Below are 24842 nucleotides of genomic sequence, written 5' to 3'. Positions count from 1 at the left end.
ATTGCTCCCAAATCTGCTTGCTACCCACAAGAGTGTTATAGCCATATATGTAAGTGGTATAGTAGGCAAATCTGGAATATTTATCTTTCACATAGAAGTATACCACTTGATGCTGGGATAATAGTATATTGACCACTACATGTTGTGGCTTCCAACAAAATCTATATTCTACCATTTGTAGTCGAGATATAATTTGTACCTACCTACCAATCAGACACTAGTTTCCTGTTTACTTTCTCAGCACTTGTTGCTCTAACTTTAGTCTCAAGACAGCCTAATAGAATCACATTATTTTTTAGTAGAAAAGATTTGAGTTCTTTTTGCTTGAAGGGCTTATTAAGCCCTCTAATATTTCATGATCAAAATATCATGGGGGTTCTTATTGACTGGACTAAGTCTCTTTACCACATTGCTAGTGATTGTCTCTGTATCTATCCTTAGGGCACTGAATTTATTCCGTCTTAGCATTCTTTCCATTACCATGCTTTCCTATATCTTAGCTTGCTTCTCTGCCTCTATCAACTTTATCTGCTTTCTCTATTGATGTAGCTTCAGGTGGTTGAGCAACTGTGTCTAAAGTAACAATATTATTTGAGCTATTAGAGGGCTTAACTGTTGAGTCCAGCATCTACACAGTCCCCACTCCCTTATCTTGGTTGAGATTTGACTTTGTTCTCCACTCCTTCTGGTTTTCCTCCCTTTTTTAACTTACTGCTGCCCTAGAATACCAGTATCATCTGGTGCCCTCTTGCAACTGCCTATGACATGTCCCATTTGAAGATATTCTTGACAAAATAGGGGTTTCCATTCATATTTCACTGGTTGCATTCGACGTTGCCCATTAGGCATCTCTAATGGGATTTTCTAGCAATAGTTAGGATATGTCCATTTCTATGAGCATCCTAGCGTAGGCAATTCTGTTTTCCTGCGTTGTGATCTTATCAGTGCAAACCGGACTCCCTAGACAGCTGGCTATTCTGCCTAAATTCCTAGTGGTCCAGAACTGGATAGGCAAGTTCGAAAATATTACCCACATATAAATGATTTGGTTTGGCTCATTACTCATTTGGAAATATGGATCCCATTGCTTAAGCACTAGAGGTCTGTAATTGAATGTATAAGGTCCATTCTGCAGTACTATGGTCTTGTCATCCTCACTATTAAACTTGAATATAAAGTACCTGTCATTGTGAAGAAATACCTGAGGGATAGTAACTGATTCCATACTCCATACATAAATTTAAACATCTCCTTAAATGTAGGGTTTCCTCCAATTACATACCCAATTAAGGCTAAGCTCCACTTCAACTTCTGTTCCGCAATCTCCTGAGGATTCAGTTTGACTGCCTTAACACCATCCTTCAGTACCGGCGGATAGTAGTCGAGTTTCATACCCAATTGTTGATGTCGATTCCCTTTGACAACTTCCGCGATAGTAGGTTCAATCTCATTAGATTTGGCCGAGAAAGTGAGTTTCCTTGCCGCATTTGAAGCACCTACTTCTGAATCGTGTGGAGTCTCCTCTTCTAACAGCAGAACTGCCATTTGCATTACCGTCAGAGCACTTCCCATCCCCGGCATCCAATGCATCAGTTGAATCAGTGCTAATGATTAGGGAACGCCGGATTCTGGTGTTATTTGCCTAGATGATCCTTCATGGGCTTTAGGTGAGGCCGGCGCCGGAGCAACCTGTCGCTTCTTCCTCATCATTCTGCTTGGTGGCGCACGTTAGTAACCCTAATGTAACATACACCTGCTAATTCCACTCTTGATTGAAATTATGTTAATTATTTTTCTTTTGTTACATGATGTAAACTTTTAGTAATATTAGATACTCAATATTATTGCTTTAAATAACTATATTTTGTATTAGTTAAAATCTTTAATATATATTTTTGTTTTTTGTTTTCTATTTAATTAAATGAAAATAAAAATTTAATTAACTTTTTTATAATAAATATTTAAATTCTTTTTTTCTTTTAAATAATATTTTTCTTTAAAATGAATATTTAATGTCATTTTTTTGTAATTTGGCACTCAAAAGTAATTTTTGAAAAGATTATCAAAAATAATTTTCTTATCAAATATTGTAGAAAGCACTTCTCAAATAAATTAATTAAATATAAACTATTGTTCTCCAAAATATTTTTAAATAAAAGCACAGTTCAATACAAGTACTTAAATTTTGGCAGCTTGACCAAACGGACTCTAAGATGTACATTGTGGTAGCGAATGTTTTCTTTCTCTTCGATTTGAGCATTCGGGGACTCTAAAAGTCTATTGGTAGTGGTGTTGATCATGATTCGGTTTGGATCAACTTTTTCTTAAAAAGAATCCAAACCAAGTAAGTCGGTATTTCAAATATTGAAATCAAACCAAACTAATTTAACCGATTTTTTATTGATTCGGTTAATGTCAGTTTTTGTCGTGTTTTCGATTTATCGATTTTTTTAGTTATTTATTGATTTTTTTTCTTAAGTATGAGACATACACTATCAAACACATATTTCGACGACTACACTTTCAATGTAACACTATCAAACCAATTGTTTTTTGAGAAATCTATCATTTACAAAGATATATTGATGATAATTGAATCGAATAGTAATGAATAATTTAAGGACTTAATTAAACATAGATTATATTTAAGATGAAATAGATTATTATGCTTAGCAAAAGAAAACTATCAATCAAACTAGAATAAAGGCAAAGAACTAGACTAAAAGTACAAATGATTAACATGTACCATAAAACTTTAGAAACTTTGTATAAATACACACACACACACACACATACACACACACACACACACACACACACACACACACACATATATATATATATATATATATATAGGTGTAATAATAAATGTTAGCTACTTCTATAATTTGTTTGGTTAGTCTTTTTCGATTATTTTTAAATTAAAATTAAAATTAAATCAACTTTGGTCGATTTTTAAAATTCAAAGGTAAAACCAAACCAAACCAAAAAGGTATTGATTTTTTAAGTCAGCTTGGTTTGGTTTTTTATTTGATTTGATTTTTGGTTTTTTATGAATACCCTATCTATTGGTATGATTAATTTGAATTCATGCACTAAACAAGCCACTTACGCTGATAAGAAGGTTCATTATAAAAGGTAAAACGCTTTCTTTGAAGAAATATTTTTTTTTCTTAGAACAATGAAACCTTTAATTAAATGATGAACGATCTTTATTATCAACGATTTGGATTTTCTTTTTCTCCCTATTAATAATTATGTAAAAGTAAATTCTCGTGCGCAACCTTTTTTATTTTTTTTGGAGTTTTGAGATGTTCATTATACGTGAAAGAACATATATGACGTTACATAAAATATAGTTTTACCAATTTTGAATAAAGATAATGGTGCGCTACATTGACTTTCAACATGAAAGTTTGTACAACTATGATGAATGTATAAAATTATAGTTGATCTTAACTGATCTAATATAAAATTAGAAATCTCTAAAACAATCGCCATTTCACAATAAAAGTCAAATATTTTTCGGACCTGATTTTTTTATTATATATTTTACTTCTCTATAAATATTTTTTAGCTATAGCAACGTACAACAATCATCTTTATAAAAATATGCTCTTTATAAAATTACTCCTCTATAACAATCATTTTTTTCCATGGTAATTTAACAATTCTATTTATGGAAATAAATTTTTAAGATTACCAATAATAGGTCTAGATATTTACCACATATTCAAAAAATTTAATACACACTTATGACAAAAAATATTATATGAGAACATACTTCCATTATTAAAGATTTCATTCCTTAGAAATATCTACACATATATTTCTATTCCATTGGACAAAAGTTTTCCATCTTGTATAAAGTTTAAGATCTCAAGAATACATACTAAATAGTTTTCTTATCTTTATATAACATTAAAAATAAAAAAGAATTCTGGATAATATTTGTCTATAACAACCAATAATATTTAAATGTCACATGCTATTATAAAGTCAAAAAAATGTAGGAAAAAAAGAGACTATTATATTATCAAATTCATTTGAATTACAACTTGATATTCCTTCAAAATTCCATACAATATGATTTTGACCTTCTCAAGAAGGTTTACGGGAGCAAGATTGCCTTAATTTCTTGAGCAATCAAAAAGGAAATAATAGAAAACTCAGCGGTTTAATTTCTTAAGCTGGTCTTCGTCGTCTCTATTTGCCAAAACCTAGATAGATTATGAATCTTAAAAAAATAATTAATAATAATAATATAAGAACACGACTGATGTCCTATATAGGAAGCAACTTCGTTACGACAAATTGCCAGTTCGCACACGAGCTATAGCAGACACACTTTGGTTTGGCTTAGCATACGCCTACTTGTCTTGCCACCACCATACAATCTTCACTGTCATTCTACAAAATAACATTATCTTCATTCAAGAATTGAGGGACATTTTAATATTTTATATTCAAACACACGAGCGCTCTCTTACTTAGTTGCCAATAAACAACACTATATTAGGCAGTCTAGATTTTGGATTCAAGTTAAGCTCACTAATTTTAAGCTTAATTAGACACGCACATTTAACAATTAAATCGAACTAACTTTACTCCTGTGATAACTCTTAGCTATGTTTGTTAAGATGAAATCCCATATTAATTTGAAAGAAGATGAAATGGAAACGAAGAAGAAGAAGGGGATTTCATCGTGTATAGAAATGAAGAAGAAGAAAGTCTTGAGACAAAGAAATGGGGCTTCCGAGTTTTTTTTAGATAAAAGTCCCTATCTCTCTTTCTTATATTTGACTTAATTAACTCTATACGTGGACGCATCTCAGCCCTTGAAGCAATTTAATATGTGCCATTTATATGGCAAATCTAGTTGTACAGAAGGAGGCTATTTTACACGTGAGATGCACATGTGAGGGAATAAAATTAGTTTTTCTCTTATAGCATTAGGGAATAGGAATTGAACAAGTGTATAGTATTATTTTATTTTACATTTTCTTTTAGCTAAATTACTTGTATAAAGAGATGCAAATACTGTGAATGCACCATCAGAGAAAATTCTACAACTTCATTGCTTAATTACTTTCATGGTATCAGAGCAAGATTAGCTCGATCCTTCAATTCTCAGTCAAATCCTATATATCATTTTCATTTTTTTCATCTGATCTTCATCCATGACTGGAACAAAAGCTTCCCCAGCTCTCACTGTTACTGGCACGACCAGTCAAACAAAGAACCATGACTCCAATCACCCTTACTTCCTTTATTCTTCAGATGCACCTCGAATGAGCCTCGTCAATGAACCTTTTGATGGCAGAGGTTTCCCACGTTGGAGGAGATCCATTCTCATTGCTCTTTCAGCCAAGAACAAACTTGGCTTCATCGATGGCACTTGTATAGAACCTAAGCTGGACTCAGCAGATTATCCCCTGTGGAGTAGAGCTAATGATATGGTGACCTCATGGTTGCTTAACTCACTGTCAAAGGACATAGGTAACAGTGTCATCTATTCAAAAACAGCAAGGAACTTGTGGAACAATCTAGAACACAGGTTTGGCCAGTCAAATGAGTCCAAACTATATCAGCTGCAAAAGAAAATTTCAGCATAAGTTCAAGAAAATAACAGTGTTTCAAGCTATTTCACTACACTCAAGAAACTATGGGATGAAATGGATTCACTAAGCTCTCATCTAAATTGCTCTTGCGACTGTGTGTGTGGTGGAAAGGCTAAAGTGGCTAAGTTCTTATAGGATCAAATGATCCTTCAGTTCCTCATGGGCCTTAATGATGTGTATGCTCAGTGCTAGAGGAAACATTCTCATGATGAGTCCATTGCCTAGCATGGATTTTGCCTATTCATTGCTTCTACAAGATGAGAATCAAAGAGAGGCTTTTGTGAATCTTGTGAGTCCTCAACATAACTCAGATGCATCTTCATTCATGGTAGGTGCACAAGGGAAGGGTGCACAAAGGTACAACAATCAAGGACAAAGGGGATGGAGTGATTCATCAAAATCCTATAAACAATCAACAAAAGAATAAAGCTGCGAAGGAAAAATGTAACCCCAATGTGAGCTGCACTCATTGCATGAGAACGGGACATGTTAAGGCAGATTGTTATAGGCTAATTGGCTTCCCAGATGATTTTCTGTTTACCAAATCTAACAATTATAAAGCTTCAATAAAAGGGAATGCAGTAATAGGAGGACAGGACAATGAAATCAACCCAAATCCTAACAATGAAGGGGTTGTGGGAAGTCAGAATCAGTCTTTCAGCCGGGAACAGATCTCAGAACTAGTTAACATCATCAAGCAGGTTCAAGTTGGTTATGCAGGCAATACAGGATCTGAAATTAGTGTCAATGCAGTAGCTGGTACTATTCTTAAGCATTCAGGAATATGTTTAATAGTTTTTAAAACTAAAACTTGGATCATTGATTTAGGGGCATCTGAACACATGTGTTTTGATTCAAGTTCCTTTCAAGAATTGTGTCCTCTTCCTATACCTGTTCATATTGGCCTGTCAAATTCTTTCCAATTATATGTCACCCACATAGGAACAGTTTGCATTCAAAATGACATGATTCTTGAAAAAGTCTTCTATGTTCCATCTTTTAAATATAACTTACTATCAGTTCATAAGTTATATGTTCAGTTCAAATGTTCTCATAATTTGACCTCTAGAGGGTGTGTCTTGCAGGTCCCTTTAGTGAGGAGGGGGCAAGTTTTTGGTGAAATAAGAGGAGGCTTGTACCTGTTGAAACCTATATCTATTAATGCAAAATTTGTTTCTTCTAGTAATGATGTATTTTCAATTCCAAAAGGAAATCATTCTAGTCTTCTTTTGTCACGTCCCGACCTCGAGGAGCGCGACCGGCGCTCAACCGAGTAAACTCAGTCGAGCAAGCCTAATTTATATTAACCTCTCATCATTACTCATGCATGATTTACTATAACATAATAAGATCTTGACTTTCAAATTGAATACATTTGGTTCAATAGCCTAAGTTCTCCTCACGATGGATACATGGCTTTATAAATAACTGTAAATACTGTGAAAATAGATACATGACAAAACTCAAAACTTTAAGTACATAACCCACAGTGTACATGGAGTTTCTATGACAATAGATACATAAATACATAAAATGAACTAGACCCAAACACCCACTAGAACTGTAGCGGGCTCACCATAAGCTGAGTAGTGAAGAAGAACCCCTATCAAAGATTTGTATCATCTTGTAGAAGTATACCTACATCCATTATAAGATGCAGCACCCCCGACAAAAGGGACGTGAGTATATGTGGAATAGTACTCGTATGTAAGGCAGTCAAAACAACATATGAAAATACGGTAACTCAAATAAGAGGCAAATAAAGTACATCAAGAAACTACGAAATATCCCATAGAATCACATTTCAAATCTTATTATACTTGCATCATTTTAAACTTCTTTTAGGATCAACTTAACCATATGAACTATATGTGGAATACATAATATAATGTAATTGTAACAACATGTACAAATAAGGCTAATGAAAGTGGCACCTTCCTCTCTTATTTTACACATATACATTTCATAGACCATCCTTAGTATTCACATATCAAATTATACACATATGCGTCTCATAGACCGTTCACAGTATCACCTATATAATACACATGTGTCTTTCATAGACCATTCACAGTGTTTACTTACACAATACACCTGTGCATTTCATAGATCATTCACAGTGTTTACTTACACAATACAAATACACATATTCAAGGATTTGGAAATACAACATGAATATGATGAATCATGGTAACAATAAAAGGGATTATATAACTGTTAATGCCAAGCAAATTTATTAAGAGCTTCCAATAACATTTAAAGATATTAAGTCGTGGATCCTCTATAACCGCCTTCACACAAAGCGTCCCTACCGCCTCACCCCAACATATACGGGTGGAGGTGTATCACAATACCAAAATCTCTTTACAAAGTGGCACAGCCGCCTCAATCCAATATATACGGGTGGAGGTGTATCACAATACCACAATCCCTACACAAAGCGTCCCTGTCGCCTGTGATGACCCAAAATATTATCTTTAAATCTAATAATTAATTCTGTGTTCTAAGACCTTGAAAAGCACTATTTGTCACTCCTCGACTTATGTGCAAAGTCCGTAAAATTTTTTGGAATATTTTTATGTAAAAATGGATTAAAATATGAACTAGAGCCTTAAAACTCAACTAAGTTGACTTTGGTCAACATTTTGAGCAAACGGACCAGGATCAGTGTTTTAATTCAGTAGGTCTGTATCGTGATTTGGGACTTAGACGTATGCCCAAAATTTTATTTGGAGGTCCCTAGCTCAAGTTATGACCATTTAACGGAAACTAGTAATTCAAAGGCTAAAGATTTCTAAGTTTGACCACGGGGTTGACTTTTGATATCGGAGTCGGAATCCAGTTCCGAAAATTTTCATAGCTCTGTTATATTATTTATGACTTATGTGCAAAATTTGAGGTCAATCAGACTTGAGTCGCTAGGTTTCGGCATCGAATGTAGAAGTTGGAAATTTCATAATAGACTAAGGTTTCAAGTGAGTTCGCACAAGACTTAATTTCAAACGAGAATAACTCTCTTGATATAAAGAGTTATATGATGTAATTACCTAACAAATAAAATATCTTTGAGTCTAGTTTCTAAAGCTTTAAACCGTTCAACATTTGGACATTCCTACAAGAAGTTATGACCAAATTACTAAAGGTTGACAGAATGCGATTCTGCGACCATTATGCAACCGCAAAATGGTTATATGACCGCAAACTGGTCGCACAATGGTCCAGAACAGCCCAGTTCTGGGCACCAATTTATGCGATCATTTTGCGACCTGCACACCAATTGTGCGGTCCATTGTGCGACCGCATACCTGTTTTCGGAGGGGTAATTTTTCTATTTTCATAACCCGGCCTCATTTTGATAAATAGGCTTTGGGGTTTATTTTGGGGCATTTATCTGATGATTTTAGAGAGAAGTGAGAGTGTTCTAGAGAGAGGAAGTAGATAAAGTGTCTTGTTCATCAAATTCTTGTCCAAGCCTTGAAAACCAACAAGAAATTCCTCAAGTTCTTCATCAAAGAGGTAAGGTTCTAACCCCTATTTTTCAATTTCAAGTTTGGGTAATGATGGGTGATTAAGAGTATGATTCTTGGGGTAAGTGTTCCTTATCCTATATTGATTATATTTCATGATTCCATACCCATTTACATCATGAATCCATGAATTTAGGGAAGAAAAATCAGATTTTTATAAAATCTTCCAAAAACGAAAATGTAAGATTTGAAGCTCCATTTGATATCGGAATTGGATAATTTTTGAATGGTTGAACTCGTAGCGGAACGAGTGTTCGGATTTCGCGAGTTTTTCCGGGATTTGAGATGTAGGTCCCATTGTCGAATATTTAAATGAATTTTGAATTTTTATCCGAAAAATTAGTAAATTCATATGGAATTAATTCCTATGATTCGTATTGAGTGTATCGAATTGTTTGTGAATAGAATTGAAGCTTTTGGAGACAAATTTAAAAGAAAAATTTGTGGTCGAGTAATTGATTGGAAATTACAAAGTGAGGTAAGTGCCGTGGTTAACCTTGACTTGAGGAAATAAAACCCTTAAATTATTTGTTATGTGAAATGCATGTGAACGACGTATAGGCGAGGTGACGAGTATCTATACGTCGTCAAATTAATTGTTTGCCTATTTACTTGAAAAATCATAAATTATTTTAAATCATGAATTAATTATTATAATAATTGTTTCTCTCTTATTCTTTGTCAAATATTAATCCTTGAATTCTTGCATTAATTGTTACATACTATTTGAATTATGTGTCTTAATTGTTATTTGACATTTAGCATATTAAATATTAAACTGCCTATTTTCTCTCTGATTTCCATAATAACTTGCTATTTGTCATTGTTTGTTTCATAATTAAATTATAATTATTGTATGCTTGTTATCTTATAATTTTATATTAATTATTGCATTTATTGGGGAAATTTCTTCTATAAGAATTGGTAAATGAATATATTGGAGGAGCGGGTTGCACGCTGCAACAGCATTGAACTGGTAAATGTATATATCTATTGGAGGAGCGGGTTTCACACCGCAACAGAATTGATCAAAATGAATATATTAGAGGATCGGGTTGCACGCCACAACAGACTTATTAAAAAGTCCATATTGGAGGATCGGGTTGCACGCCGCAACAGACTTATTAAAAAATTCATATTGGAGAATCGGGTTGCATGCCGCAACAGACTTATTAAAAGTCCATATTAGAGGATTGGGTTCCACGCCGCAACAGACTTATTAAAAGTCAATATTTGGGAGATCGGATTGCACGCCGCAATAGACTTATTTAAAAGTCAATATTGGGGGATCGGATTGCACGCCACAATAGACTTATTTAAAAGTCAATATTGGAGGATAGGATTGCACGCCGCAACAGACTTATTTAAAAGTCTATATATACTTGATTGAAATAAATATATGACAGACTTGATTAAAAGGAATATATTGGAAGAGCAGGTTGCACGCTGCAACAGAATTGAATGTGAATATATTGTGAGAGCGGGTTGCACGCTGCAACAGAATTGATGGAAATGATAATTGGTTATAACTGCTGAATTGGCTTCAATTATTATAAATGAGTTACCTGATTTATTTCTATTATTTGTTGCTGTTACTAGTATTGCGTACAGGTTAATGTAAGAGAACCGCCTTAGCCTCGTCACTATTTCGTCGAGGTTAGGCTCAGCACTTACCAGTACATGGGGTCAGTTGTACTAATACTACACTCTGCACTTCTTGTGCAGATTTCGGAGTTGGTCCCAGCGGCGTACCATAGACTTGCTCGGATTTCAGCTATTCAGAGGAGACTTGAGGTATAAATGCACGACGTTCGCAGTTCTGAAGTCCCCGTCTACTTTACTTTAGCTGTTTGTTTGTTTCCAGACAGCTTTATTTTATTCAGACCTTTATTTGTATTATTCTAGAAGCTCGTACACTTGTGACACTAATTCTGGGATGGTATTTAGACACCATTATTTTTAAGGATTATTCACTACATTTCAGACTTCACTTCCGTATTTGTTCTTTGTTATTAATAAATTTAAAAAATTATTTTAAAAATGGATAATATTATTCTAACGTTGGCTTGCCTAGCAAGTGAAATGTTAGGCGCCGTCACGGTCCGAAGGTGGAAATTTCGGGTCGTGATACCGCCTCACCCCAATATATGCGGGTGGAGGTGTATCACAATACCATAATCTCTACACAAAGCGGCCCTGCCGCCTTACCCCAATATATGCGGGTGGAGGTATATCACAATACCACAATATCTATACAAAACGGCCATGCCGCCTCACCTCTACCACAATACCACAATCTCTACACAAAGCGGCCCTGCCACCTCACCCCAATATATGTGGGGGGAGGTGTATCACAATAACATAATCTTTACATAAAGAGGCCCTGCCGCCTCACCCCAATATATGCGGGTGGAGGTGTATCACAATACCACAATCTCTACACAAAGCGGCCTTGCCGCCTCACCCCAATATATACGGGTGGAGGTGTATCACAATACCATAATCTCTACACAAAGCGGCCTTGCCGCTTCACCCCAATATATGCGGATGGAGGTGTATTACAATACCACAATCTCTACACAAATCGGCCCTGCCGCCTCACCCCAATATATGCAGGTGGAGGTGTATCACAATACCGTATATAAACTCAAAGTGACGTGATTAACATTGCATTTAATGTCATAATTTCCCATATCATTGGAATACTTTATGTTCATATTCATGCTCATCATGGAGGAACACAACTCATTACGTTAGCACATGTATGGTAAATCAATAAGTTAATTTCAATGGCACATGGCCCAAATACGTTTTCAATAAGATTTATCGTCACTTAGCATAGGACATCCCTCTTCCACTACATTATATACTCTCTTGTCATCTTAAGTTCATTAGCTAAGTTCATTATACTTAGGGACTTAATATCGAAGTCATTTACATTAATTATTTTAGTAGCATACATACTATGATTGAAACCATAGGGACATACAATACCTCATAATTCTCATTTTGGCAAACGGCTACATTTCATGTTCATACCATCACTTAGTTATACTTGACATGGGTTATCATAGGATATCAAGAACATTTAAAATATTTAGGAACACCATAGCCTCTCCTCATGAGGGCGTAGGAGCTTATAACACATTGGAAACATAAGTACAAATACATTCATCTCATAACCTTTCATACCATATATTACTTCACAATTACTTTCAACTACTTACAACCTCATTATTTCATTGGCTCCCTTGGCCACACATATTATTCTTCATTCATGGCACTGTGGTCGTATATCATATTCCGCACTTTTATTTCTTTACTTTTAAAGAATATTATCATAAATATCATCATATAGAATACTCTTGAAATAGATTTCTCCAAAAGGGCAATACACAATTTCAACTCATGGATATGTAAGAACTCAAAACATATTGGAAATACCTACCAAGCACAACATTAGTTAGAACAACCACATTTGGACATGACTTGAGTACATAAAATTTTGGATAATTCTATTTTCGGAGTCAATTTGGAATAGTCGAATCAAGGCTTATTTCATAATATTTCACACATCATTTCATTTCATTGGCGCTATTGGCCACAAGTATAACTTTCATTCCTGGCACGGTGTTCACACTTTATATCCCCAACTCACTACTTTTACTTTCAAGCATCTTTATAGATTATCGACAACAAGGAATCCCTAATCACGACTTTTGGTATACCTATGAGCAATTAAGAGTCTTATGCACATTGAGACTTCTTACACAATTTGGCATAATAGCCTTCATTTGAAACACTACTTGGAGTCATAACATTTTTATACCCAACTCATGCTTTGAACACATTCCCGAAGGATAACATCATATGATAAGAGCATCCGGACGCATTTTGAACATATACCTTTCAACACAAAGCTTATTCGGAATAGTTAATTTATAATGAATAACTCGAGACTTACAGGAACATCGTGGGATTCAATTCTAAGAGTGAAGTTTAGCCAACATACCTTGATGGAGATCTTTAGTGATACTAAAACCTCCCACTACTCTTACAACTTTAATCTACATCAACATAATTTAATTGGGCCGATATTAGTAAACATTTCTAAGTTTTTGGTCATTTTGGCATTTTATCAAACACCTAGAGTACATAGCATTCAACTACCTCTAGTAATGGTATTTCTTCATCTAACAATCCCTCCTTCCCACCAACAAGAGATACTACAACATCCTTTGTCCACTAACTACCTTCTTAGTACCATTATAATCATCAATGAACTCACATCCACCAAATTTTACTAATTAACTCATTACAAAATCTCTGCAACACCCAATTATCTAGGTTAAGCACTTATGGCTTCCTATCACCATCTCATAAGTGCTAGAACTTATTTATTGCTCATATATTCACTAACAATCCATGCATGTAGGTTTAAGGGTGAAAGATTACCTCTTGTAGACCAAATCTTTAAAGTCAACTTTTTGGGTGTTCTTGAGATTTTGAAGAAATCCTATGGAATCCAATTAAGACCTTGTTGTAACTAGTAATTGAGAAGTGAAATCATCATAAAAACACACTTAAAAACTCACCTTAAGTGTGTATTGGAAGCCTTGGCTGGAAGGGTGATGGAGAGAAAAGCCCTAGTCTTGAAACCCTTTTATTTTTCTCTCTCCCCGCTCAGGTATTAATAGGCCCAGGTTCAGTATTTTTCCACTGGTGCTATCCCTGTGCTATAAGGCTTTAGCTCACTGGTTTGCTAAAATCAGTTTTTCACTGGTGCTATCCCTGTGCTACAAGGCTTTAGCTTACTGGTTTGCAAATTGTTTTTGCTTCCTTCCTGTGCTATAGTTGCACTATGGGGAGATAGCTCACTGTATTTTTTAGTCTTATTTCTTTGAAATTAATATCCAAGTATTTCCCGTTATTACAACACACAAGATTAATAAAATAATTATCCCCAAGTATCCAAATAACTTTATCCACTTCAAAAAAATTTCATGTAGTTTGGGTCTACATTAAATTGTATTCCTAAGCTCGAAATTGCTTGAATTAGCTATAGGAATTCACGGGGCCTATACACATTAGCCTACCTCGGCACCACCAAACCTTAAATTCCTTTGTGAAATTTTTCGGGGCCTTACGTGTTTCCAGTATTGTTTCCTATTTAGGACCTATATCTAGGAGTGCAGTTTATGATGTAATCTAATGGCATGCTAGATTGGGCCATTTACCTTTTGAAGTAATGAAAACTCTCAGTTTCATTTCTTTCCCTTCTTCTTTTGATTATGTGTGTGATGTTTGTCATCAAGCTAAATATACTAGACTTCTTTTTCCCTTAAGTAAAATCAAGACACATGGCATATTTGATCTTATACACATTGATACTTGGGGACCCTTTAAGTCTAACACCTATAATGGTTATAAGTGTGATGGGTAAGATGAGTCAGGGCAAAGCGACCGGACCAGAAGAGATTCCAATAGAGCTTTGGAGATATGCGGGTAGATCAAGCTTGGAGTGGCTGACTGGGTTGTTTAATGTTATCTTCATAATGTTATCTTCATGACGAAGAGGATGTCTGATGAGTGGCGATGGAGTACAATGGTTCCAGTGTACGAGAACAAAGGTGATATCCAGAATTGTAACAACTATAGGGGTATCAAGTTACTAAGTCATACCGTGAAAGTTTGGGAGAGGGTGATGGAAGGGAGGATAAGAAGGGCGGTGTCTATATCAGAAAACCAGTTCAGGTTCATGCCGGGTCGTTCTACTACGGAAGCTATCCACCTTATCAGGAGGTTGGTGGAACAATACAGGGATAGGAAGAGGGATTTGCATATGGTGTTTATTGACCTAGAGAAGGCGTATGACAAGGTCCGTAGGGACGTCCTTTAGAGGTGTCTGGAGGTGAAAGGTGTGCCGGTGACTTACATTAGGGAGATAAAAGATATGTATGATGGAGCTATGACTCAAGTTAGGACTGTGGGAAATGACTCAGAGCCTTTTCCGGTGGTTATGGGGTTACACCAAGGATCTGCGCTTAGCCCGTTCTTATTTTCCCTGGCGATGGACACACTGACATACCATATCCAAGGAGAGGTGCCATGATATATGTTATTCGCTGATGATATAGTTCTAATTGATGAGATGCGAGGCAGCATTAATAGGAGACTGGAGGTATGGAGGCAGGTCCTGGAGTCTAAAGGTTTCAAGTTGAGTAGGACTAAGACGGAATATGTGGAATGTAAGTTCTGCGACGTGACGGGGGAAACGGATTTGGAAGTCAGGCTTGACTCACAGGTCATCCTCAAGAGAGAAAGTTTTAAGTACTTAGGGTCAATTATCCAGGGAGATGGGGAGATCGACGGGGATGTTACGCACCGTATTGGGGTGGGGTGGATGAAATGGAAGTTAGCGTCTGGAGTCCTGTGTAACAAGAATGTACCATCGAAACTCAAAGGTAAGTTCTATAGAGCGGTGGTTAGACCTGCCATGTTGTATGTGGCTGAGTGTTGGCCAGTCAAGAATTCATATATCCAGAAGAAGAAAGTAGCAGAAATGAGAATGTTGAGATAGATGTGTGGGCATACTAGGCTGGATAAAATTAGGAATGAAGTTATTCGGGAGAGGGTGGGCGTGGCTCCGATGGATGACAAGATGCGGGCAGCGCGATTTAGATGGTTCGGACACGTGCAGAGGAGAATCCTAGATGCTCCGGTTAGGAGGTGTGAGCGATTGGCTTTGACAGGTATGAGAAGAGGTAGAGGGCGGCCCAAGAAGTATTGGGGCGAGGTGATCAGACAGGACATGACGCGGCTCCAGATTTTCGAGGACATGGCTCTTGATAGGAAGGTGTGGATATCGAGCATTAGGGTTATAGGTTAAAGGGCAGTCGAGCAGTTTTTCTCTTTGTCCCGGTTTCCCTCTTTGTACCGACGAGTATAATAGTGTTTTGTCTAGCACTGCTAGCGATTTATGTTGTGTTTCACACTTTTGCTTAATATTTGTGTTACTGCTTTTCTATTTATTTGCTGTTTCTCACGCTGCTGATTATTTTTTGGGTTTTGTTATCACAGATCTATTGTCTTTGAGCCGAGGGTCTCCCGAAAATAACCTCTCTACCCCCTCTGGGGTAGGGGTAAGATCTGCGTACACTCTACCCTCCCCAGACCTCACTGGTAGGATTTTACTGGGGTGTTGTTATTGTTGTTAATGATTTTAGTATAGGAACATGAATTTTCCTGCTAAGTTCAAAAACAAATGTATTAACAGTTCTGAAATTATTTTTTGCCATGACAGAAAGACAGTTTAACATTAAGGTCAAGAAGGTGAAATCTGATAATGCTTTGGAATTGGGAAAAGGATCACAACAATCTGATTTCCTTCTATCACATGGGATCTTACATGAAACTTCTTGTGTGGGCATACCCCAACAGAATGGAATAGTTGATAGGAAGCATAGGCATTTACTAGAGGTTGCAAGGGGTTTATTCTTCCAATCCAAGGTTCCTATCCAATACTAAGGTGAGTGCATCTTGACTGCAACCTACTTAATTAACAAATTTCCTTCTAGAGTTCTTAAAAGGAAAGACTCCCTATCAAATCATATTTGGAAAATCACCTGTGTATGACAATCTCAAAGTTTTTGAATGTTTGTGCTATGCTTCTACTTTAGCTCACAATAGAGATAAATTTGATCCTAGAGCACATGCATGTGCCTTCCTAGGATATTCACAACATCAAAAAGGATACAAGCTTTTAGAATTGAAGACAAAGACTGTCTTTGTGTCTAGAGATGTGAAGTTATATAAAAACCATTTCCCTTTTGTCACCACACCTACATCACAAAGCTATCAGGTGTTTCCTCCAACTGCACCTCTCTCAGACACCACAATACCTGATTCTATATTTTCATCTCCTTCCTATCCTTCATCATCTCTTTCACCCTGCCCTAGTCCTAACAACATTGCCCCTCCAGATACAAACCCCATCACACTTCTCTCTCCTAGGTCACTTGATTTCTCTTCTCCATCTCCCAATTAAAATTCTCATGGTCCTCTTTTACCTATTGTTCTCAGTCTCAGAACATCTTCAACCCCAACTTCTAATACCTCTTCTCCCTTACCTGCTCCTAGTTCTAGTATCACCATCCCTATACCTCCACCACCTATCAGAAAATCTAAAAGAATTTTTCAGCAGCCTAGTTATTTAAATAACTATGTATGCAATAGCATTTTTCTTTTTGACATTACTTCCTCTTGTTTCAATCATGCTTCTCACCCGACTGCCCTATCTTTTGGAGCTTTATCTCTCAATAATCAAAATGTTCTAAGGTCAGTCTGCTCTATCTCAGAACCTTACAGTTATGCACAAGCTTCTCAGGATATAGGTTGGAGACAAGTTATGGAGGCAGAGCTAGCAGCTCTTGAATTCAACAACACCTGGGATGTTGTAGACTTGCCACAAGAAAAGAAAGCCTTACCTTGCAATGGGTTTACAAGATGAAACACAAATCAGATGGATCTGTTGAGAGATTAAAGTCACGATTGGTAGTAACGGGGGATATTCAAAGAGAAGTCATTGATTATTCTGAGACATCTCTCATGTGGCTAAATTGACCACAATCAGATGTTTCTTGACAGTGGCTGTGAAGAAGGGTTGGAAGGTGTCTCAACTTGATATTGATAATGTATTTTTGCATGGAAATTTACAGGAAGAAGTTTACATGAAGTTACCTGCTGGTCTATCTCTCCCTAAGCCTAATCAAGTTTGTCTTTTGAAGAAATCTCTCTATGGATTGAAGCAGGCTTATAGACAGTGGTGTGCTAGACTAGCTAGTGCTCTTAGTTTCAAAGGTTATTCAACTTCCTTAAATGACTATTCTTTGTTTTAGACAAAATGGAGGTCTTAGTTCTATTCTAGTAGTTTACGTTGATGATATGCTACTAACATGCAATGAAATGGCAGAAATAGACCACATTACCCATTTTCTCAATTCAGAATTTAAAGTCAAGAACTTGGGTGACATTCACTATATCTTGGGAATGGAAATTATCAGAGAACCACAAGGTTTCATTATCAACCAGCGGAAATTTACCTTAGAGTTGTTAGAGGAATTTGGTTGCTCATGAACTGTTATTTTTTCTCCACTCGATCCTTCCGCTAAATTGCATGCTGAATTGACACCCCCCATTGGCTGACCCTACACTCTATCGTCGCCTTGTTGGTAAACTTAATTATCTCACCAACACCCGACCAGACATCTGTTTTGCTGTCCTCACTCTTAGCCAATACATGCAATAGCCCTCAATTTCATATTTTTCTACTGGGCTGCATGTTTTGAGGTATTTGCATTCCGATCCGGCACAAGGCATACTTCTCTCTGCAAATCCATCTCTTGATTTGATTGCGTTCTGCGATGCCGACTGGGCTGCTTGCAAGGATTCCCGCCACTCTGTTAGTGGCTTCTGCAATACTCTAGGTGGAGCTCCGATTTCTTAGAAATCGAAGAAACAACTGTCTATCTCATTGTCGTCTGCTGAGGCGGAGTATCGCTCCATGCGGCGTGTCACTGCGGAGATAACTTGGCTAGTTCGTCTCCTCGTTGGTCTCTCTTCTCCTCTTACTTTGCCGGTCACCGTTCACTCAAACAGTCAGGCGACCATCTGTATTGCTCGCAATCTAGTCTTCCACGAAAGTACTAAGCATGTGGAACTGGATTGCCACTTCGTCCGCCAACAGTATCTCTGAGATTTAATTCCCTCAAAACTTTAGCTCGCCGATCTTTTCACCAAACCTCTCACAGGGGTTTCTCACAATCAGATTTTGCCCAAGTTAGGGGTATTCTCTCCACCCTCCAACTTGAGGGAGGGTGTGTGTTAAAATAAAACCCCATATTAATTTGAAAGAAGATGAAATGAAAACGAAGAAGAAGAAGAAGAAGAAGAAGAAGAAGAAGAAGAAGAAGAAGAAGAAGAAGAAGAAGAAGAAGAAGAAGAAGAAGAAGAAGAAGAAGAAGGGGATTTCATCGTGTATAGAAATGAAGAAGAAGAAAGTCTTTAGACAAAGAAATGGGGCTTCGGTGTTTTCTAGATAAAAGTCCCTATCTTTCTTTCTTATATTTGACTTAATTAACTGTACACGTGGGCACATCTCAGCCCTTGAAGTAATTTAATATGTGTCATTGATATGGCAAATCCAGTTGTTCAGAAAGAGACTATTTTATACGTGAGATGCACATGTGAGCACATGTAAAGGAATAAAATTAGTTTTTCTGTTATAGCATTAGGGAATGAGAATGAACAAGTGTATAATATCATTTTATTTTATATTTTCTTTTAGCTAAATTACTTGTATAAAGAGATGCAAATACCGTGAATACATCATCAGAGTAAATTCTACAAAATTCATTGCTTAATTGCTTTCAATGTTCCACGAAGGTAACTTGATTATAATAAGATTAATTAAGTTTAATGTTTAGCAAGGCGACAAATAAACAACTTGTACATATATAGCTGGATAAATCTTTAGTAGAGACAAATCTTGTTATCTGTAGTACCATCATGTACTATCAATCGTATATTTTATTTGCCTTAATATATTTGTTTGGTCAAGTTGTTTTTCGGCTAAAAGTATTTTTTCTTCTCAAAAGTATTTTTTTTAAAGTTAAGATATTTGGCCAAAATTTTAAAAAGAAAAAAGTGCTTTTAAGTAGAAGTCGAAGCAGTTTTTGAGAAGCAGAAAAAAAAAATTCTCCCTAACACTCTTTTGAAAATCACTTTTGTAGAAAAAAATACTTATTAAAAACTTAGCGAAACACTAATTGCTACTCAAGAGTGATTTTCGAATTAATTAGTCAAACATAAACGGGTTCTCACTAAAAGTGCGCTTTTAAAAAATACTTTTGAGAAAAATTACTTTTTAAAACAATTTGATTTTAAAAGTTTGGCCAAACAGACTATAAAACAACGTTGTAAAAATTGTGTTTATATAAATTGTCGTTATCTGGAAGAATTAAGTTTGATGATTACAGGTTTAAATCAGAACGAATGTTTTGATATAAAATTTCTTCCCGTTATCCACTATTATTTGTTTTTAGAAATTAGAAATACAATTTGGTATGTCAAAATCGGTCTAAGGCGTGAAGTAGGGGATTTTTGTTTTCTCAAATATTTTTCATGGATAGTTTCTATATATACATCTTAAGATATATATATATATATATATATATATATATATATATATATATATATATATATATATATTCTTTTTTTTTCTTCAAATTATTGAGAATTTCCTTGTGTCTTCAACAATGAGATTAGACCAGCAGAGCAATTGATGTCATTAAATTCTGCCAATTTCCCAATTTGTCTTTCCACTTCCATGCAATTTTGTAGGCATATTCGCATTAGTCCCAATTTCTTTTTCATAATCAACTGATACTAGTCTACTAGGAGTAGTAGAGTGAAGTGATTTGATCTGAGTACTTATCGTGTACTCATCAAGTGAAAATTGAAGAACACGACAAAGATACATTTGGATTATCTGCATTATTTTTAACTCCCATGTATTACTATTTATTTGGGTTGCTCTGGTAGTGAGCACCCTCCACTTCCAACCAAGAGGTTGTGAGTTCGAGTCACCTCAAGAGCAAGGTGGGGAGTTCTTGGAGGGAGGGAGCCGAGGGTCTATTGGAAACAGCCTCTCTACCCCAGGGTAGAGGTAAGGTCTGCGTACAAACTATCCTCTTCAGACCCCACTAATAAAATTATGCTGAGTTATTATTATTATTGTTGTTGTTGTATTATTACGATTTACGAAATTATTTCAATGAATTATGAAACAGAGTCATAAAAGTATAATATATTTTTCTACTTTTGTCTTACATTTTTTGTTGGGTATAGTATAGGTAGGACAACTTTTCGTTTCAATTTTTATTGGCAAAGAATTTAGCTATCAATAGAACTCTTCATGTGATCTCTATGTTTTTTGCTCCTTATTCATTGTACCAGCAATTTTCTGGGATCTGCAAAATAATTGTGCCAAATTAGAGATTACTTATAGTATGATAATTACTTGATTTTCCAATAGTATATATGGTCGAATTTTTGTGCTTTTTGAAAATATAGTACCTTCCTGGTGGTCTAAATTTAATGGCAGATTGTACGTCAGTCTTTCTCTTGAACTATATATTTATAGTTTTAAAATGGACACATACAGACATACATAATAATAATGATTACGTATATATACACAGACTAAGTTTATATTTACTATCATAAGCAATAATGATTTAAGTAGTACTCCATTTTCATAATTTCACCGCCATAAACTATTGAATTTGCGTCTGTCGAAATTTCATTTGTAACAGAGGAGGTAAATTAAGCAAGAAAAAAATAATAAATTAAAAATAAAAGGAAATTTTACCTCCTATAGCAAAGGTATACACCATCAACAACAACAACAACAACATACCCAATATTATCTCACATTGTGGGGTCTGAGAAAGGGTAGTGTGTACGCAGACCTTACTCCTACCTTGTGAGGATAGAGAGACTATTTTCAATAGACCCTCGGCTCAGGATAATATAAGTACCACATTAATGAAAATATAAGCAAGAAGGGACAGTACCAAAAAGCCATATAAAAGCAGAATAAAATAACAAGACAATAAGGTGATCAACAATGAAAGAAAACAACGGTTAGTCATAAAAACATACTACTAACAGAAAGCGAGACTGCGTGCCAATACTAATGTTATGAACACTCTACACTACCTATTCTACTACCCTAATCCTCGATCTCCATACCTTCCTATCAAGGGTCATGTCCCTGATCAACTGAAGTTGCGCCATGTCTTGCCTAATCACCTCTCCCCACCTCTTCTTTGGCCTACCTCTACCTCTCTGTAGGCCCTCCAAAAACCTCTCACACCTCCTCAACAGGGCGTCTGTGCTCCTCCTCCTCACATGACCAAACCACCTATGCCGCGCTTCCCGCATCTTGTCCTCAATAGAGGCCACACCTACCTTATCGCGAATAACCTCATTTCTGATCCTATCTAACCTGGTGTGCCCGCACATCCATCTCAACATCCTCATCTCTGCAATCTTCATCATCTAGACATGAGCAATCTTGACTGGCCAACACTCAGCCCCATACAATATCGTTGGTCTGACCACCACTCTGTAGAACTTACCCTTAAGTTTCGGTGGAACCTTCTTGTCACACAAAATATCGGAAGCGAATCTCTATTTCATCCATCCCGCCCCAATACGATGTACGACATCTTCATCAATCTCCCCATCCCCCTGAATAATAGACCTGAGGTACTTAAAACTCCCTCTCCTAGGGATGACCTACGAGTCCAGCCTCACCTCCCCTTCCCCTCCTAGAGTCTCGCCACTGAATTTACACTCCAAGTATTCTATCTTGGTCGTGCTCAACTTGAAACCTTTAGATTCCAGGGTATGCCACCATACCTCTAATTGCGCGTTCACACCGTCTCGCATCTCATCAATCAATATAATATCATCTGCAAATAGCATGCACCATGGCACCTCCCCTTGGATGTAGCGCGTCAGTACGTCCATCACCAGAGCAAACAAAAACGGGCTGAGTGCCGACCCCTGATGCAACCCCATCATAACCGGAAAATAGTCCGAGTCCCCACCCACCATCCTCGCTCGGGTCTTTACTCCATCATACATGTCCTTAATCAACCTAACGTAGGTAATAAGTACACCTCTAGCCTCCAAATATCTCCACAAAACCTCACTCGGATCTTTATCGTACGCCTTTTTCTAAGTTGATGAACACCATATGCAAGTCCTTCTTTCTCTCCATATACTTCTCCATCAATCTCCTAACAAGGTGGATGGCTTATGTAGTCGAACGCCCCGATATAAACCCAAAATGGTTCTCTAAAATAGTCACACTCCTTCTCACCCTTAGCTCTACCAGTCTCTCCCAGACTTTCATAGTATGGCTAAGCAGCTTGATACCCTGATAATTGTTGCAATTTTGGATATCACCCTTTTTCTTATATACAGGGACCATCGTGCTCCATATCCACTCTTCGGGCATCTTGTTCGTTCTAAAATGACATTAAATAACCTAGTGATCTACTCCAAACCTGCCTTGCCCACCCTCTTCTAAAACTCCACCGGGATTTCATTCGGCCCCGTCACTTTGCCCCTGATTATCTTACGCATAGCCCCATCAACTTCATCAACTCTAATCCGCCTACAATACCTAAAGTCACAATGCCTCCCGGAGAGTTCCAAATCACCTAGTACAATGCTCATTTCCCCCACCTCGTTCAAGAGACTATGGAAGTAGGTCTGCCATCTTCGACGGATAAGCCCCCCATCCAACAAAACTCTACCTTCTTCGTCCTTGATGCACTTCACTTGGTCCAAGTCACGCGCATTTCTTTCTCGTGCCTTGGCTAACCTGAACGACCCCTTATCCCCTCCTCGGCCCTCTAGTTCCTTATACAAACGACTAAAAGCTGCAATCTTGGCCGCCGTAACTGCTAGCTTACCCTCTTTCTTAGCCAACTTATAATGCTCCCTATTCTCCCTCTTCTCCTCCTTGACTACACTTTCCAGTAACTTCAGATACACTGCTTTCTTGCTATCCACTTTTCCCTGCACCTCTCTATTCCACCACCAGTCTTCCTTGTGCTCACCAGAGTAACCCTTTGAGACCCCTAATACCTCTCTCGTGGCTTCCCTAATGCACTGCGCAGTCGTGGTCCACATAGCGCTTGCGTCCACACTACTCCTCCAAGCCTCCATAGTCACCAGCTTAACCTCCCAACTCATGTGGTTTGGCTTCAGTCAAGGCTCCCCACTTTATCCTATGTTGGCTATACATCGCCCTCTTCCACCGCTTCTTTGTGATCTCAAGGTCCATGACCAGAAGACTATGAAGGGTCGAGAGGTTCTCACTCGGGATGACCTTGCAATCCGTGCAAAGACCTCTATCGGACTTCCTGCAGAGTACATAATCAATCTGAGTCTCGGCCACTAAACTCCGGAAGGTGACCAAGTGCTCCCTCTTCTTCAGGAAACTCGAGTTTGCTATCACCAAGTCAAATGCTTTAGCAAAGTCCAGCAGAGACGTTCCTCCTCCGTTTCTATCTCCAAAACCAAAGCCACCATGCACATCATCATACCCCCCAGACATCGTTCTAATGTGGCCATTGAAATCTCCTCCTATGAAAAGCTTCTCGGTATGCGGGATACCACGCACCATCTCATCTAAATCCTCCTAGAAACGCCTCTTGACTTCCCCATCCAAGCCTTCTTGGGGTGCGTACGCACTGATTATGTTCAAAGTAAAATCTTCAACAACTAGCTTAATAGTCACCAGCCTGTCATTCACCCTCCTAACCTCCACCACTAGTTCACGGAGGTCGTTATCAACCAAGAAACCTATCCCATTCCTGCCCCCACCCTCCCAGAATACCAAAGTTTGAAACTGCCCACAACCCGCGCCTTATCTCCTACCCACCTAGTCTCCTGTACACAAGCTATATTAACCTTCTTTTTCTCGAGAATTGACACGACCCATTTTCTGAACAAGCCGTGGCCGGCACCGGATCACTAAACATGACCGAGCAAACCATCTGTGCTTATCAAATCTATTATAACTTCAAACTTTATATGCAACAAGGCAATACTT

At 37.1% G+C, this 24842-nt stretch overlaps 2 protein-coding genes across 2 annotated transcripts; one reads left to right on the top strand and one right to left on the bottom strand.

The window, feature by feature from the left end:
- Positions 1-5180: 5180 nt before the first annotated feature.
- LOC142177370 (uncharacterized) lies at positions 5181-18283 on the top strand. The gene is made up of 10 exons (XM_075245851.1): positions 5181-5557; positions 5808-5910; positions 5954-6601; positions 6707-6811; positions 15501-15612; positions 16452-16637; positions 16726-17161; positions 17516-17644; positions 17781-18007; positions 18120-18283. The coding sequence occupies exons 1-10, from the start codon at positions 5181-5183 to the stop codon at positions 18281-18283; spliced, it is 2487 nt and encodes an 828-aa protein (XP_075101952.1).
- A 2848-nt stretch (positions 18284-21131) lies between these two features.
- Positions 21132-23953, bottom strand: LOC142177369 (uncharacterized). Its single transcript, XM_075245850.1, has 2 exons — positions 23607-23953; positions 21132-21177 (listed from the first exon to the last, which is right to left on the bottom strand). The coding sequence occupies exons 1-2, from the start codon at positions 23951-23953 to the stop codon at positions 21132-21134; spliced, it is 393 nt and encodes a 130-aa protein (XP_075101951.1).
- Positions 23954-24842: the final 889 nt, after the last annotated feature.

Source organism: Nicotiana tabacum, chromosome 23 (genome assembly GCF_000715075.1).
Source record: "Nicotiana tabacum cultivar K326 chromosome 23, ASM71507v2, whole genome shotgun sequence".
NCBI classification, from domain to species: domain Eukaryota; kingdom Viridiplantae; phylum Streptophyta; class Magnoliopsida; order Solanales; family Solanaceae; genus Nicotiana; species Nicotiana tabacum.
Note: the sequence above shows the minus strand (reverse complement) of the source record. Positions and strands in the feature narration are given on the sequence as shown.

Coding starts and splice junctions, on each gene's coding strand:
- LOC142177370 (XM_075245851.1), top strand. CDS start 5,181: ATGACTGGAACAAAAGCTTCCCCAGCTCTCACTGTTACTGGCACGACC. Junction 5,558..5,807: donor TGGAACAATCTAGAACACAG/GTTTGGCCAGTC, acceptor GTGTATGCTCAG/TGCTAGAGGAAACATTCTCA. Junction 17,645..17,780: donor AAAGCCTTACCTTGCAATGG/GTTTACAAGATG, acceptor GACCACAATCAG/ATGTTTCTTGACAGTGGCTG.
- LOC142177369 (XM_075245850.1), bottom strand. CDS start 23,953: ATGGAGGCTTGGAGGAGTAGTGTGGACGCAAGCGCTATGTGGACCACG. Junction 21,178..23,606: donor GGGGATAAGGGGTCGTTCAG/GTTAGCCAAGGC, acceptor ATTATTTTGCAG/ATCCCAGAAAATTGCTGGTA.